Below are 16,208 nucleotides of genomic sequence, written 5' to 3'. Positions count from 1 at the left end.
CCCAATTGAGTACACTCAGATCCACAGGTCAGTATCTTCAATATCTTTTCTTGTCTTTATACCCATTAATTAATCACTCATGTATAGAAGCCACAAAAGTAAAGATTACTTAACCTGAAATTATGACAATCAGAATGCTTGAATATCTTTGTTTTGCTCTTCCTGTTCTGTACTGGATGAGGCAGGAGCAGATGATAAGTAAATGCGTTGATACTGGTATTTATTTGGAAAATTAAAACCAAAAGTATCCCAGGGGACTCCAGTCTAATATTGCATTTGCACCAATGGGGACAGTGCTCCCAGAGTAGCCTGAAGCCTTCCGATAGCCTGGAGTGTCTCCCGAGGTACCAAAGGAGAGTTAAGTTAGAATCAATATGGTTTTAGTGTCAAGTGCATTTTGTTGTTCAAGTCTTTTTAATTACTTACCCAGAGTAATGAAACTGATTTCCACCTTGCTTACGGAATAAGCTGCAATACTTTTATTATCAAATCTCAGATACTATATCTCCCATGGGGGGGAAATGGATTTTAATAGATCCAGGGACCTTTAGAGATGACAAAAAACCTTAGAGATCAGAAAGTTCAGCCCTTCACCTTACTCATGAAGAGAACAAAACCCACAGAAGCTAAATTATTTGCTCAAAATCACACACTTGGTTTATGACACAGCCAGGCTAGAACCTTCTTGTAAGAGGTACTTGTGCATGTGAAAAAAAGGAAAACAGCAACTGTAACCAAAATAAACTCTAACAACACCTTTGTCAACGTTTCACATCCAGATTACTGAAAATGAAGTTGTCACCCAAGGTTTGAGAGGACTACTTTGACTTGTGAAGAGTATTTATTTAGAGACAAAAAACTAAGGGTAAAAGAAAAGGGAACACTTCTTTGTATAACAGTATTATTTCACCAAAATATGTATTACTTATGCAGTAAATGCAGTTTAACATTAAAATAATAATAAATAAACAAATAAAAACTTACTTGTTTTAGGAGTAAACTATACCCAGAGTTTTATAAAAAAGAGTAATGTAAAAAGTTAGGATTTTTCTCTTCCTCTATGTTAAAAAAAAGATGATTTTAAACTTTTTTTTAATTTTAAGAAATATGACATTGATTTAATGAAGGTATAAAGTGTGGTGATTCTTTCTTCTTTGGACAAGTGTTGTTTTCAGGACAAATTACATTAAACGTATGGCTTTCCAACTTTCTGAAAGCTTGAATTTTCCTAAAATCAGTACTGTAAAGAAACACGTTACCCACAGCTAGTAATTCATCACAACACTTGTCAAAAACTAGGAAAATTACCTGCAAGGCATATAGGACAGAGAGACACTGCCAAAGAGAACTGAGTATGTCTGAAAAACATATCTGAAATGATTTACCTCTTTCACCAGTATCAAAAAGTTTTAAAGTATTGGGAAATGGGCGAGTAGAGGTAGAGAAGATTCTACTACTACTAAGATGCACATTATAAATATAAAAGAGGGAGAGGCTACCCTTTGAAAAAGCCATAGATCTGACTTCGCCACTGTGAAAACAATCAGTGTATTCACAAAGTATCCTTTAATCTCATTTTAATTTGTCTCTGTTCACATACCTTTGAATATAAAGAGTGCTGGTTCCCACATTTCCTGGCAGGACCCTAGAGTGACTTGGGTGTACTTGGATATTGCATTTCCCTGAAATAATTCTATGCTAATCTCGCAACTGTACTAGCTCATAACTGCACACTCTGTTCCTAAATGCTTTACATACAGTATTTCATTTTATCCTTATCAAAGCCAACTGAGTTAAGAGCTAAGATTATCCCCATTGTATGATGAGGAAAATGAGGTATAGCTCAGTTAAATAACTTGCCACAAATTTATAAAGCTACTGATGAAAGAGTCAGTGTTCAGACAAACTTCAGGGAGTTCTAGAAGTTCTACCCTCCTTGAGGGTAGACAATTGGTCTCTTTTGTCTGTCATTATATCCTCAGAACCTAAAACAGTACCTGGCACATAGTAGGTACATAGTAGAGATAGTAGGCACTCAGAAAACATGTTTTTAATAAATGAACAAATACACTACTGAAATCTAAGAGAGATGGGTTCTATCAGAGGAGAAAAAGAGAGAAGGAGGAAAGAAGGGAGGTGAGGAGGTATCTTTGTTCAGGCTGCTATAACGAAACACCACAGACTGGGTACTTTATAAATAACAGAAATTTATTTCTGACAGTTCTGGAGGCTGGAAGTCAAGATCATGGTTGAATGAGGGCTCTCTTCTAGGTCACAGATTTTATGCTGTGTCCTCACATGGTGGAAGGGGCATGGGTCTCACAGGACCTTCTTTTATAAGGGCACTAATCCCATTCATAAGGGCTCCATTCTCATGACTTAAACACCTCCCCAATGCCTCATCTCTTCATACCATCATTTTTGAGGATCAGGATTTCAACATATGAATCTGGGGGGACACATTCAGACCATAGCAGGAACGATACATAGAGATCCACAGAGGAAGAGACACTGTCCTATGTTCCTCGATTTAAAAGTTATCTTGTAGCCTAGCAACAAGAAGGAATTTATTTGCAAAAAGAGAACAAGGACTAAATCCGATTTAATTTTCCCCTTGAGGGAGGCAAGCTGTCAGAAAGCTTCAGAGGGATACGCACTCAGCATTTTTAAGCTGGATTATTCTGCAAGGGAAAGAAATGTTCCAGCCTTTTACCTCTCAGGGTAGTTCTACCCTGTCACTGAGTGACAGCAGTTAAGGTCACAAGGACTCAGTTTTGACCTGGCTCTACATTAATGTATCACTGCCATTGAGGCTTCCCTCCCTCCCTTTCTCTCTTAATCAAAGACAGTATCCTCTCTTACGCTGTTGAATCAATAAGGAAAGCTGCCTTTGCCTGGTCTAACCTAGCACATTCTGATCTACTATTGGGGCATAAGCCTTGCTCACATGGGTCCCAGCTGCATTCAATCACAAGGGAACTTCTAATAAGAAGCACTTTTCCAACACACAGTGTAACTAAAGTGCTTTTGTCCCCCCAGTACCCCAAAAATATCCCTTTGGCACATCCAAATGGTGAACCTGTCTCTTTGCTTTCAAGATGACTCTAAGTTGTTTTACAGCTGAAGAATAGGCATTCGCAAGGAGGAAAGGACTATGGAAGTTACCAAAATCCATAAACAAACAAAATACACTAACTCCTCATATGTGGTCTCTTGGTCACAATTGAGGGATGTTTTTAGTGAAAGCTCTGCTTGAAAAGTGTGACCAGAAGTTGCTCACTAAAATTTCCATCCAAAGCCATTGACTTTTTTTTTCTAGACTTCGTCATTCTTGCAGAGAACAAGACCTTAGATTTCAGATTTGGATATTTGATTTTCAACATAAAAAAAGTTGTTGTTGTTGTTTTTTAAATAGCTCAGTTGAGGTTTCACTATCCATCATCTGAATTCAGGCAAGGCTGAGGGAATAAACTGACATTTATTAAGCAACTGCTGGGTCAAGGTACTACATGTCTGAGACAAGGGAAGCTGAAACAGTTTTCCTTCATTGAGTCATTTGTATGTAGAACAACACAGTGATCACCAGGGACTGTATTTACGCAAAGAACTGAGATTAAATCGTAAATTCAATTACACATACATTCACAAAGTTTTACAGATGGACACCTCAAGATCCTGGCTGATGCCCATGAAGAAAAGAACAATTTTAAGTTTTGTGGCTAAGGGCACTTAGTCAATGATGCTTATTAAACATTACACTTCCTCAAGGTCATCTGCACCCTACGGATGATAACGTCTATTTGGTGAAAGGGTGTCATTCACCAGTAGACCAATTACTGGGTCAAAGTTAAAGAGAGGCGGAGTGTTTCATCAACTGTCCAAGGACTGTTGAAGATATTTTAGGAGATCCTCCAAATATCAGGGGACCATTTATTTGTCCTTGGCTAATAATTTTAAATAGAATATTTTTATAAATCAGTATACCAATAATTCAGAACTTCAAGAGACTTCATTTAAGAGAATTTTTAACAAACTACCTTTGATTTTCTACTCAGGATAATAGTAATTAATAATATGATATTAATTATATTGGTTTTTCATCTCTCTGCTGCTGAATTGCTTGGTCCTTTCAATTGTTTCAAAATCTTAAATGATAAAGGCTTTTCCTGCCCTCCGCACTGTCTGAGACCACCCTCAGCATCTTAAGAGATACAAAGAATAGTCAGGTCACAGTCAAGTTCTGTGGACACAACTTGGGGACAGATTTCCTAAGGCCATTTCCTCTTTTATACCCAAGAACATTGACAGCAACGGCATCCAACTACAACTTTTGCTTTTAATATGGAGCACTAAGGCACTGATTTTCTCCACGTCTCATAAAAAGTAGGACATGTGCAAAAATTGTTTTTTCTCTTTGTAATTCTATTAATTACACTTATGGATAAATGGAATAGCCCAAACTTTGATTTCACAGTGATAGTTTATCAACTCATTTTTTTTTCCCAGCTGAAGAAAGGATTATCATGTAAAAGCTTAAGAACCATTTGAGGCCTGAAAAAAGAGATTTCTCAATGTCTCTTGCAAACCATCATCCAAGTGAAATAATGGTTTTGGTTCATTGTTCAGAGATTAGGGATACCAGCCAGTCTTCTCAGGAGTTATGACTATAATAAAATGCTGTGATATAAATTAAAACTTACAGTAAAGTTTTGTTCTAGAACCTGGGTTCAAATTCTGACACTACTGCTTATTAGCTATGTAGACCTTGGTAAGTTATTTAAACCCTTTGTACCTCAATTCTCCTGTCTGTAAATTGAGGATAATATCTAGCTCAAAATATTATTTTAAGAAATAAATAACTTAATAGAGGTAGTGTGTTTATAATACTATATGGCAAATTGCAACAATAAAAATGTTAAATAAAAAAGGGAAAAATGTTAAATATTATTATAATTCTCACCAAAAACATCATCACCATTAACATCCAACCCTTACTCTTAGCTATTAGTCCTACTTTTTTCAACTTTCTGAATTAAGAAAAAAAAAAAACTCTAGTTTGGTCTTTGTTCAGCTTCCTTACTGATCCTGGGAGGTGTGCCTTCTGCTACTGGACAGAAAAGTCCAGAGAGAGTGCCAGTGCCCCAAATCTCAAAGACTTTCAGAGGCCAAGTCAGACAAAGACCTCAGTCCTTGGAAGCTTTGCTGAGCACATATAGGAATTAGCAGAAGAACTACTTCCAGATGGTAGATAAGCAACAGATGGTGAGGCTGCCCTCAGAATTCAGCTGAGAAGCAGAATAAGGCAGTTCAACTCAGTTCAGTTTAATTTATATTTTTTCCAGGATCTCCAATTTGACCAGTTTTTGAGGTTGTCACTGTAAGAGATAGGAAGGGGGAGATATAAACTTTTTCAAGGCTTGAAGACCTGAATAGCAATAAAGAAACAAGATGCACACAGACCTGTTAAACACAATGCAACATGTGGTTAAGTAGCATGCCTTGTGCAGACAAGAAGTGGTGTGAACATCAGAAGTCCCCGTGAGCCAGAATGGTAGGAAATACTCATGTAAGAAATGCTTCTCAGTAGAAGCTTGCCTTGTAAAAAATCACTATCCTCTCAGACCCAAGTCAGAGGATTACACAGATTAGATCATGATTCAGTCTAAAATGACTTGAATAAAATAGGTTTAAAAAAATCGTAACAGACTTGTCATTACTGGCTTTCATGGTCTGGGGACTTTGGACCAGCTGTGGGAATGGACTCTCTAACCTTTATAACCTCCTTCCAGAGAGTGGTTAGGTGCTATCATTAACCCAAAAGACATTTCAAGAAAGTTACTGAGCACTGCACCAGTGGATGTGAAGCAATAAGCCATTATGGGGAGACAAGTTTCAGACAAAAATAGTCATATAGTGAAGCACAAAATGAAAGACATTTCACAAACTTCTCTGTATAGGAAGGCACGCTTCACATAAGAGCTATTAGCTGATGTTTGAAAGATCTAGCTAATTTTACCTTCAGTGTCCAAAATGTTAAGTCCCTATAGTTTAAAAATGTATTTGTTTAGGGAGAAATCCATGAGGTCAATTAAAGTTAACCTTTTTCAAAGCCTGTTATATTGCCTGTAATGGACCAATCTTTAGACAGGATAAAAACATGAAAAATGTTTTAGCAAGGTGTTTAAATCCCACTGAGGGAATTTTTTTAAAAGGGAACACATGAATTTATAGCCTAGGAAATTCTGCAGATGTCATAACTTTCTATCAATTCAAGATAAGAGCAAAATCAGCTGCAATGATCATATTATATACATTTGAAAGACACAGGCCCCTCAATATAGTATAAATGCTTTCATCTGAGAGTCTTCCTTCAAAGTGATTTTTAAAAATTAAATCATATTTTTTAAATCCATGAGAATTTTTTTTAACATCTTTATTGGAGTATAATTGCTTTACAATGGTGTGTTAGTTTCTGCTGTGTAACAAGGTGAATCATTTATACATATACATATATCCCCATATCCCCTCCCTCTTTCATCTCCCTCCCACCCTCCTTATCCCACCCCTCTCGGTGGTCACAAAGCACAGAGCTGATCTCCCTATGCTATGTGGCTGCTTCCCACTAGCTATTTTACATTTGGTAGTGTATATATGTCAATGTCACTCTCTCACTTCGTCCCAGCTTACCCTCCCCTCTCCCCAAGTCCTCAAGTCCATTCTCTATGTCTGTGTCTTTGTTCCTGTCCTGCCCTTAGGTTCTTCAGAGCCTTTTTTTTTTTTTAGGTTCCATATATATGTGTTAGCATACAGTATTTGTTTTTCTCTTTCTGAATTACTTGACTCTGTATGACAGACTCTAGGTCCATCCACCTCACTACAGATAACTCAATTTCATTTATTTTTATGGCTGAGTAATATTTTATTGTATATATGTGCCACATCTTTATCCATTCATCTGTCAATGGACACTTAGGTTATTTCCATGTCCTGGCATGTAGAAATCCAGACGTGTAAAGCAGATATATCAGAGGTGAATAGTTGCCTTAAAAGCAACCATTTCCTCTAACACAAGATTAGATCTATCATTTCATGAAATAATAAATTCTCATGGACACTATTTACAATAGCCAGGACATGGAAACAACCTAAATGTCCATGAGAATTTATTATTTCATGAAATGATAGATCTAATCTTGTGTTAGAGGAAATGGTTGCTTTTAAGGCAACTATTCACCTCTGATATATCTGCTTTACACGTCTGGATTTCTACATGGCTGATTTCCATGTCTTTGACTGATTTTTAAGGTGTTGTGTTTTTTTTTAAAATCGGCATTTATGTAAAGTGAATTGGAGATCAGATTTTAAAATGTAATTATATTTGATGTTTTATTTGTTCAATAGCATATATTTACCATATTTATATGATCATTTTTGACAAGATAACAAAAATCAAATATCAATAATCTATCTTCAGTGTATATGTGTGGGGTATGGATATATGTAAAAATAAACATATAAACAGGTATCTATATAAAATCTTTAAGCATGTTGGTCTGAAGCAGAATTGCACAGTTGTTCATTCTACTGAATAATAGGATTATACATCTTTACTGTAGAAGCCCTATAACCTGGTTGAAGAAATAATGTGTTAAATAATGTTTATTTCAGTAAAAATGAAATATTAGAGGGATATGTCTATAAAATGCAGGTTCTATCAGTCTTAAGATTGTATTACACTCCAGAATTTACACATACTTTTCCTGTTATAGCAGAAACCCTGAAACTGAAAACAATGGAACTATATGAAATACAAAATAAGGAAAAATATAAACAATATCTACATTTCCTTCCAGGTTCCAACTGTTGCACTTCCTAAAACACTGTCTAATTTTTTTGTCTAAACAAATATAAGCTGTCTAAATTCATATAAATTGTTTCCATGCATTGTGTCATGACTACAAGATTTTCAGCAGCTCTAGTTATAATAGAAAAGATGCCACAGCTATTTACTGAAATTATTTCTTAAGAAAATGTGTCAGTGATGTTAAAACATTAGCCGAGTCATAAGTTTGATGTTCTGTGTATTAAAACAAACAGTTGATTCCCTATTAGTTAAGAACATAAACCCTGGAGCCAGATTGCTGGGATCAAATCCTGGCTTCATCATTTCTTTATGTGGCATTCTGTTTCTTCATCTGTAAAAGAGAAATAATAATGGTATCTTTCTCATATGAACACTGTGAAGATTAAATAGATTAATACATGCAAAGTGCTTAGAATAGTTTTGGGCACACAGTAAACACTGCACATGCTGGTTATTATTACTATTTTCAATAAATAGTTTTTAACTGCACAGAGACCCGTTGTAAATTATTTCCCATTGAGTGTTTAACTTGCATGCATTATGGGAGAAAAAAGAGAAATAAACAACAGTCATCAGATGGTGATACAGTAATACTCCCTTATAACAGATTTTAGATGAAAAGAATGTTTATTCTTTGCCAACATTTCATCAGCATCAGAATAGCCACATAATCAGGTTTAACCAGACAAAGTAAATGCATTTAACCTTGACTCTCCTCTAGGATTAAAAAAAAAAAAACCTGGATGATTTCAGATTTAATAAATGAGGACTTTTCAGTTTTTGTGACTTTTGATAAGAAGCTCAGAGTACTTTACAAATATTCTAATTCACGTTTGACATATTCAGTGAAATAAGTTGCAATCACTGTTTCTTCTTTTTAAATATATATCATTTAGAGCAATTTAGCAGGCTGAGACTATAGAAGATTTACAAGTGCAGAAACATCCACACTGTCATTCAAATGGTTTGCTAAGTCTTTTAATATTTATGATAATGTCCCATGAAGTATGCTTCTATTTTTAAGAATTATTAAAATCTGTCTTAAAAAGTCTATTAAAAAGAAATAAATCTAATTTAACTACTCTTAGAATAGTACTTTTTGACCAAACAAAAAATAAACATTACAGAACATGGTTTGACAGTGGATGGAACTCAAGAATAAGGAGGAAAGAGGCCATGACTCTGTATTGGTTCTTTCACTAACCAATATGACCCCTGGGTGGCACTTAACTGTCCTTGAAGTCAGGACCTGCATAAGTAATATGAAAAGGTTGGTCTAGTGAGTAGAACCTGTGGGTTGAAGGATCCTTAAGTGAAACTCATCCATCCATGAAATTCTTCTTGTACGTTTCCAGTAGTAGAAAACTCACCATATCCTAAGCCATCTACAGATATTTTTAACTGTTAAAAAGGTTATTCCTTAGCCACATTCTGGGTCTTCCTATTTATCTAAGCTCCCCAGCTTGTCAAACAGTCTATAATTTCAAATGTAGAATACAATGGATCCCCACAACAGCAAACTTTCTAAATGATGAAAGAGAACTTTAAATAAAAGCAGAAGGGTGCTATTCTCTGTCCCATTATGTTTACCATTATTAGACTGGAGCAAAAATAATAGGAGGGTGTCGAAGAAATTTAGAATGTTCCCTATACCTTCAACTTGAGCAAGTCCTCCAAGTGATCATTTTCTTAGAAAAAGTTCTGCTGTTCAATGGTTCAAATTCCATGCCTGCTAGATTTCTCTTCCAGTACCTCAGGCAGTTCAAGCCAAGAACAACCTTCTACTCCAAAAAGGAAGAAGTAAGTGTGGTTGAATTAAATCCATGACCTTCAGCTCCACAGAGCAGTGCTAGTTAACGTGTGGTGGTCAACACAAACGTGTTGACTCAGGGAACATTGTGTTACTAAGCTGTGATGAGATAAAAGAAATTGAGAGTAAGACTTTAGAAGTTCTGTAGCTCTTGGATATTGTGGTGGCACCAAGAACATGATTAATGAGGGACTTTCCTGGTGGCGCAATGGTTAAGAATCCGCCTGCCAATGCAGGGGACATGGGTTTAATCCCTGGCCCTGGAAGACCCCACATGCTGCAGAGCAACTAAGCCCGTGTGCCACAACTACTGAGCCTGTGCTCTAGACCCTGTGAGCCACAACTACTGAAGCCCTCATGCTCTAGGGCCCACATGCCACAACTACAGAGCCCAAGTGCTGCAGCTACTGAAGCCCACGTGCCTAGAGCCTGTGCTCCACAACAAGAGAAGCCACTGCAATGAGAAACCCGTGCTTCGCCACAACTAGAGAAAGCCCATGCGCAGCAACAAAGGCCCAACACAGCCAAAAATAAAATAATAAAAAAAATTAAAAAGAAAAAGAACATGATTAATGGATACGGTTCCAAGAATGTAGACCACTTTGAGGGCTGTCAAGTGCCAACATGGTGAGCCACGTCTGGTATGAGTGCATACTAATCCCACTTGGTAGCACTACCCAAAATCAGCATAGTACAGTGGAAAGAACATTGAATTAGATGTTAGGGGTCCAGAGGTCCAGTATTAGCTCTGATACTAACGAGTTTTGTGATTTTCATGAACTCTCCAAATCTTCTGTACCAAAATTTCCCCCTCTGTGTAAACAGCATGAATGAGCCAATTTCTAAAGTTTCCATCAACCATAAAATTTCATAATTCTAAGAAAATTATTTTCCCTTAAGGTAGTTTCCTGGTAGAAGAATAATTTTCCCAGCAGTGCGTTTACTGCCAAAAGACAGACTGACCTCCGTGCACTTGTACAAGTAGCTCTTTATTATAAATTTAGCATTAACAGACTCTTCCAGGCTAAAATTACCCAACAAATGAGGCATTGAACCCTACCTCAAAACATACCTTTTCAATGGAGACATGAACCTCAACTTTCAGATATCTGTGGGGATGAGGAGTAATTCACAGGGGCCTAATCATGACAAAATGGTTTCCATAAAATACCAGTATCTATAAGGTACTGTATATTGAATTGCTATTTGTCTCACAAGACCTTTCTCAAGGGGTTCTTCAAATACCTAACAATCCAAAATAAAGCTATCTGCCCTCCCTTAACTCATAAAGCCTACAGCGTTAACCCAGGTCTTAAATAGAGTTCGGAACTGAATGAGCCTTCAGGAACACTTGACCATGAATAACCACACTATAGTTTATTCCACAGGTATTCCATTTATTGCTGTGGCCCCAAATCATGTTTTAAACTTCCTTGCACTCCTGAGATGATAAGCTCTGTGCCTTCCAAGGAAGCTCGTGTGTGTGTGTGTGTGTGTGTGTGTGTGTGTGTGTGCGTGCACGTGTGTACCATATACAACGCAAGAGCTGGAGTAGCTTGGAATTATCAGTAATTCTCATAATCTCTTCCATCTTCCAAATAAATGGAGGGGAGTGTTGATGCAAATGAAGACAAATACAGAAAAAAATTAGAACAATATGGAAATTACAGAATTAAATGTAAACTATTTACAGATCACTATTCAAAAGAATAGAAAATTTATACCTAAGCAATATGAAAACTTAGGCAGTATATTTTAACAAAGAAAGTAAGATAATGAGATAGTGGAAGGTATAGATGCATATGTAATATATACCATATATATGGCTTATTACTGAATCAAGAAGCTGAAGAATAAAGGAAAAGACAAAATCATGAACACTTTCAAATGAAAATTCAGTCCTCATTATCTAAAATATAATTGCAATTTAAAATTGAATGTATATATAAAAAGGCTTATAAAAATATAGTAGGAAGAGTTTTCTGATCTGAATTTAATATGAAAAGAGCATTTGCACTCTAAGTTTTCTAGAAAAGATAAGAGTAATTGGCAGTTCTTTCATAAATAAAGCAGAGAAGGTATGTGATTTATCCCAAGGCTGTCCCCTGCAAAGGAATGTTGGATCAGGTATTAAAACTTACATACAAGATAAAAGCAAAACAATGTCTACTGAAGTTAAGTCGTTGAAGGCAATGGAAAAAATGAGTAGAGTCTTAGGGTGATCTAGTCACCCCTTGGCCTAGTGGGTCTTGAGGACTTGTTCTTAAGTGGCCAGAGTTCCTTAGGCAAATGTTGTCATTGATACTAATCTTCTTTCTTCCCTACTGAAATCAGCCAAAGGATCTTGAGGCAATGTCTTACATCAGTTGGGTAAGATCTCTTTTTCCTCTACAGCTGCCTCAGTGCCTCCAAAGGTTTTCCTATAGTGAATTGGGCTCCTTTCAACTACCAAACTGAAGTCCCAGGATCATCAATACCGGTTTCCTACCTAAAGAGAAAGAATCCTCCCTATGCTATTTGAACCCCAGGAGTTTTGAATAGCTTTAGGACATATTTTCTCAGCACTCTCTGCTGGTGGGTGTGCTTTCTTTCCCTGCAGAAATCGAAGATATCCACCTACGAGAAGATGTGGGCTTTCATGAGTAGCAGGCAGCAGACTGCCCTGGTCAAAAACAGTGATGAGGGCATCCAACGTGTGCTCACCACTGACTATGCCTTGCTGATGGAGTCCACCAACATTGAGTATGTGACGCAGAGAAACTGTAACCTCACTCAGATCGGGGGCCTCATTGACTCCAAAGGTTATGGAGTGGGAACACCTATAGGTAAGAGAGGCAAGGCAGTAGCAAAGACTGAGATGGGCAATGTCAGTTACAAAGTATAGAAAGGAATGGGCTCAGAGATATCTACTCTACATTCTGAGAAAGTCTACAATGTCTTCAGTGGACTAATAAATAAGGGAAATGACAGTACAGATCATAGGCATGCTCTGAATTGAAGATTCCAAGATATTTAACCTAATAAACTTTTAACTCATTGTTTCTTTCAAGTTCTACCATTGCATATACATTTGAGTACATAGATTTTATTTTACCCCAAATATTGTTAAAAGAATATCTTCCTAATTAACACTCTTCTCATTATTTTCTTCAGTTCCTATATATGCCTGTATAGTTTTTTCTATCTTAAATTATATTAGAATACAACAAAATTAACTATACATATAGATGACAAAGTTAAAGAGCTAGTGTTCTATGTAAATAGATAGAAAAGCAAAACTATATCTGTCAGAAGAAAAAGGATTAAGATTAAATTATAATTTGCTCAGGCAATATGTCAGATTCAATCATTAATAAAATCTCCAAATATTCCTAGTCCTTGATTTTGTACCACTGCTCAATCTAAGGATATTATTACCTTGTAGGCATACAGACCCACACAGCTAGTTCTTCTTGCATGTCTGGGATATAGAACTATATTCTGTATTCAAGGGACAATGACCTCCCTATAGAAAACTCTCTATTTCCCTCACTACAGAAACTGTATTGTATAAGGTTCTGATATGGTAGCAATCTGCTCTTCTCAAGTGAGTCATCAGTAATTTTCTGATAAGCATTCCCAAGGGGAGGAATTGGAGGCCATCTTAGACCACTGGGTTAGTCCAGTAAGAAATCATAGTTACAGTTAAATCAGATAATTAAGGACCCAAGGTATATTATTATTTTCACCTGTTGAAAGGGATTATCCAGTTCCCTCAACACTAGACAGGGATCGCAAACTCAAATGCTTACAGAAGCCAAGCAGGTATAATTGAATAAAGCTTGTTTGTTTGAAGAAGCAGTAGGGAATGGTAGCAAGTATGGAGAATTAGAGACAACATACTCATCTAAAGGGGGCAAATGCCTTTCAGGTCAGTAGCTGTGGGAATTAGAGCCCAACATTATCAGATCTTCTATTTTTCATGAAAAAAAAATCATATTTTACATGAATACGCCTGATGGCTTAATTTGGCAATAAATTTACTTTTTAAAAAAGAATATGTAGCCCATATTCAACTTTTGATCAATACTAATTTGATTAACCAGGTAAAGAAGGTCAACTCTCTCCACCTTTGAACATGAATACATAACTAATTTCACTCCATGTAATCTATCTGATGCTAGAAATATATGCTATAAAGAAATTAACTTATATCAATTGGGTAAAATCTCCTTTTCCTCTAAATAAGTTGTTATGTATGTCCTCTAAATAAATCTTCAGAATGATTGGGCTAGGCAACCTGTAACTACCTTCTTGCCCCTTTATTTCCAATAATTTTTCCTGATGAAAATGCCAGTATTGCAAATGAAGTGTACATTTTTTTCTCAAGTGGTAAGCTCTCCTAAAACTAAGTCGGTGTGCTCTGCAGAGAACTCAGTGTGATTGTTATACACTAACTAAAAGGTTACTATGCTTCTTTTTGATTTGAGAAACAATGTCCTATCTCCCTAACCAGGCTTTATCACCTCATTTTATTTTTTTATTTTTTTTTATAACCCTCCTTCCACCACTTCACAATAGCTCACAAGCAACAACCCTTCTCCTTTTTTTTTTTTTTAAGACTGGAGAAAGAAGCTAGACATGTTATTTTTTAATATCCCATCACTGCTGATTTTAGTTAAATGAACCATGAGTCAGACAAGAACACCAGGATTGGGTGCCTTTTCCTGAATCTTTTCCAAATCAAGACCTTATGATTGATTGTAATATATTTTGTGTCTTAGAAAAAACAACTATAGTTTCTTAATGAAACCATCTTTAGATTAAATTATAAAGTTGAAAACTGTACTTTTACCATTCCATCCTCAGCTCCATCTCCACCACCTTTTAATTCCCCTCTTTGCCCACCAAATTTCCAGTCTGGTAGTAACGATAGAAAATTACAATGTGTACCACTTCTTCTGAGAATATTTACACTATAATATGAGACTTTTAATAGGCATTTCTTCTACTGAATGAAATACAACTCTAAAGTTAAAATATTGGAATATTGGTGAGGAATGGGGAAGCATCAAGGGGTCCTTTCAGAAACACTCCTAAATTAATGCAGCACTTTAAAAATGACTCTGACTCCATGTGAGTGAGGCTGACCCTGTGATGAGTATCACTATATTTTATATAATATGATATTAAGAGATTTGAATATTCCAGTTCAGTCTACATTTTGCCAACGTCATGCATTCTCTGACATACAAATTCCAAAGTTGAAGAGTTTTTCCCCCTCCCTAGATGAAAAGAAATACACTCCAGGAATTTTTCATAGTGGTTATAAACCTGTCATCCTTTTAAAACTAAAACAATGAAGGAATAATTGGAACAGATGGCAGACCTCAGAGAGAATACATCCATTGGGAATACAGCTGTTGGATAAATTTGTGAGATGTTTCTTCTATGATGAATTGACTCTTTAAGAAAGATCAGCTGCTATTCAGGAAGATCCGTGATATACATATGTATTTTTTTCAAGTGACTTGTAATAAATCACTTCCAATGTCATTCAGTCCATTTAAGCAACAACAACAAAAAAAATTGAAGCTAAAATATATTCAAATATAAACAATTCTCCTCATACTTCTGGTCTTGCCCTGACTCCCTTAAGGCTTAAAATTCCTTCTCACAGTCAAAGATTGGCAAAGTTGCTCAGTCACAACACAAAATCGAAGACTTTATTTCTTAGAGACTCTCAGGACAGAAGCTCTGGAAATGTGCCTTCTGAGGGACTTAAAATAAAACTTGAAGAGAACAAGAGCAGTTAAGGCTTAAACAGGTTACCAGGAGGCTGGAAATTACCTTCCTTAGAGACCCACCTTAAACAGAGAAACAATCCCCATCTGCCTGAAATATTTTAGGTATTGTACAGCCTGAAGGCAAAAGGAAAGCATCAGTCAGCATTTACTGAGTACCCACTGTGTATACTGCTATGATTATTGCTGCAATTGTTACCCTATGGATCATTCTCACACTCTTCAAAGCACTTTCTCGTACATTAAAGCAAAGCTCTCTTGATTCACTTAATTGTTCACATATTATTGTTAATGGTGCTAATTTTGACACTAAGCATTATTCTGAAGTTGTTTAAGCAAGCAGCCAATATCTTTTAATTTGGCTGTCAAGAGCCATTTTCTCACCAAAAATCCATACTTTTAATTGATAAGCCACAATCTAACGCCAAAACATTTTGCTCTTCTTTTACACTTGATCTTGAGGGACTGACAATGACTTTAGGAAGTCTTGGGAGGAATGGGGAAAATGACACATGTCACAATATTAATCTTCTGCTTTTCTAACCATGCCCTAGAACATAAGGTATATGGGGGAGGGGGGAGATGACATGGGGGTGAAGGGAGAAACTTTAATGAAAATAACACTAAGAGAGAAGTTAGGAGAATTGAGTTAAATTCTTGGCTCTACCAGCAACTATTACTTTCACCCATATCTTCACATCCTCAATTTCTTCAATTCTAAAAATAAGTAGACTGGGACTATATGGTTCCT

General features: G+C 36.3%; 1 protein-coding gene across 6 annotated transcripts in view; it reads left to right on the top strand.

Annotated features, from left to right (window-relative positions):
- GRIK1 (glutamate ionotropic receptor kainate type subunit 1) overlaps window positions 1–16,208 on the top strand; it is a 426,140-nt gene that overhangs the window by 390,747 nt on the left and 19,185 nt on the right. For all 6 annotated transcript variants that reach the window (XM_033418174.2, XM_004264500.3, XM_033418170.2 and 3 more), the window contains one exon: window positions 12,274–12,499. In XM_033418174.2, the coding sequence (XP_033274065.1) occupies window positions 12,274–12,499 (226 nt within the window). The remainder of the gene's footprint in view (window positions 1–12,273; window positions 12,500–16,208) is intronic.

This window comes from Orcinus orca, chromosome 5 (genome assembly GCF_937001465.1).
Source record: "Orcinus orca chromosome 5, mOrcOrc1.1, whole genome shotgun sequence".
NCBI classification, from domain to species: Eukaryota; Metazoa; Chordata; class Mammalia; order Artiodactyla; family Delphinidae; genus Orcinus; species Orcinus orca.
This window is presented reverse-complemented; position numbering and strand designations above follow the sequence as displayed.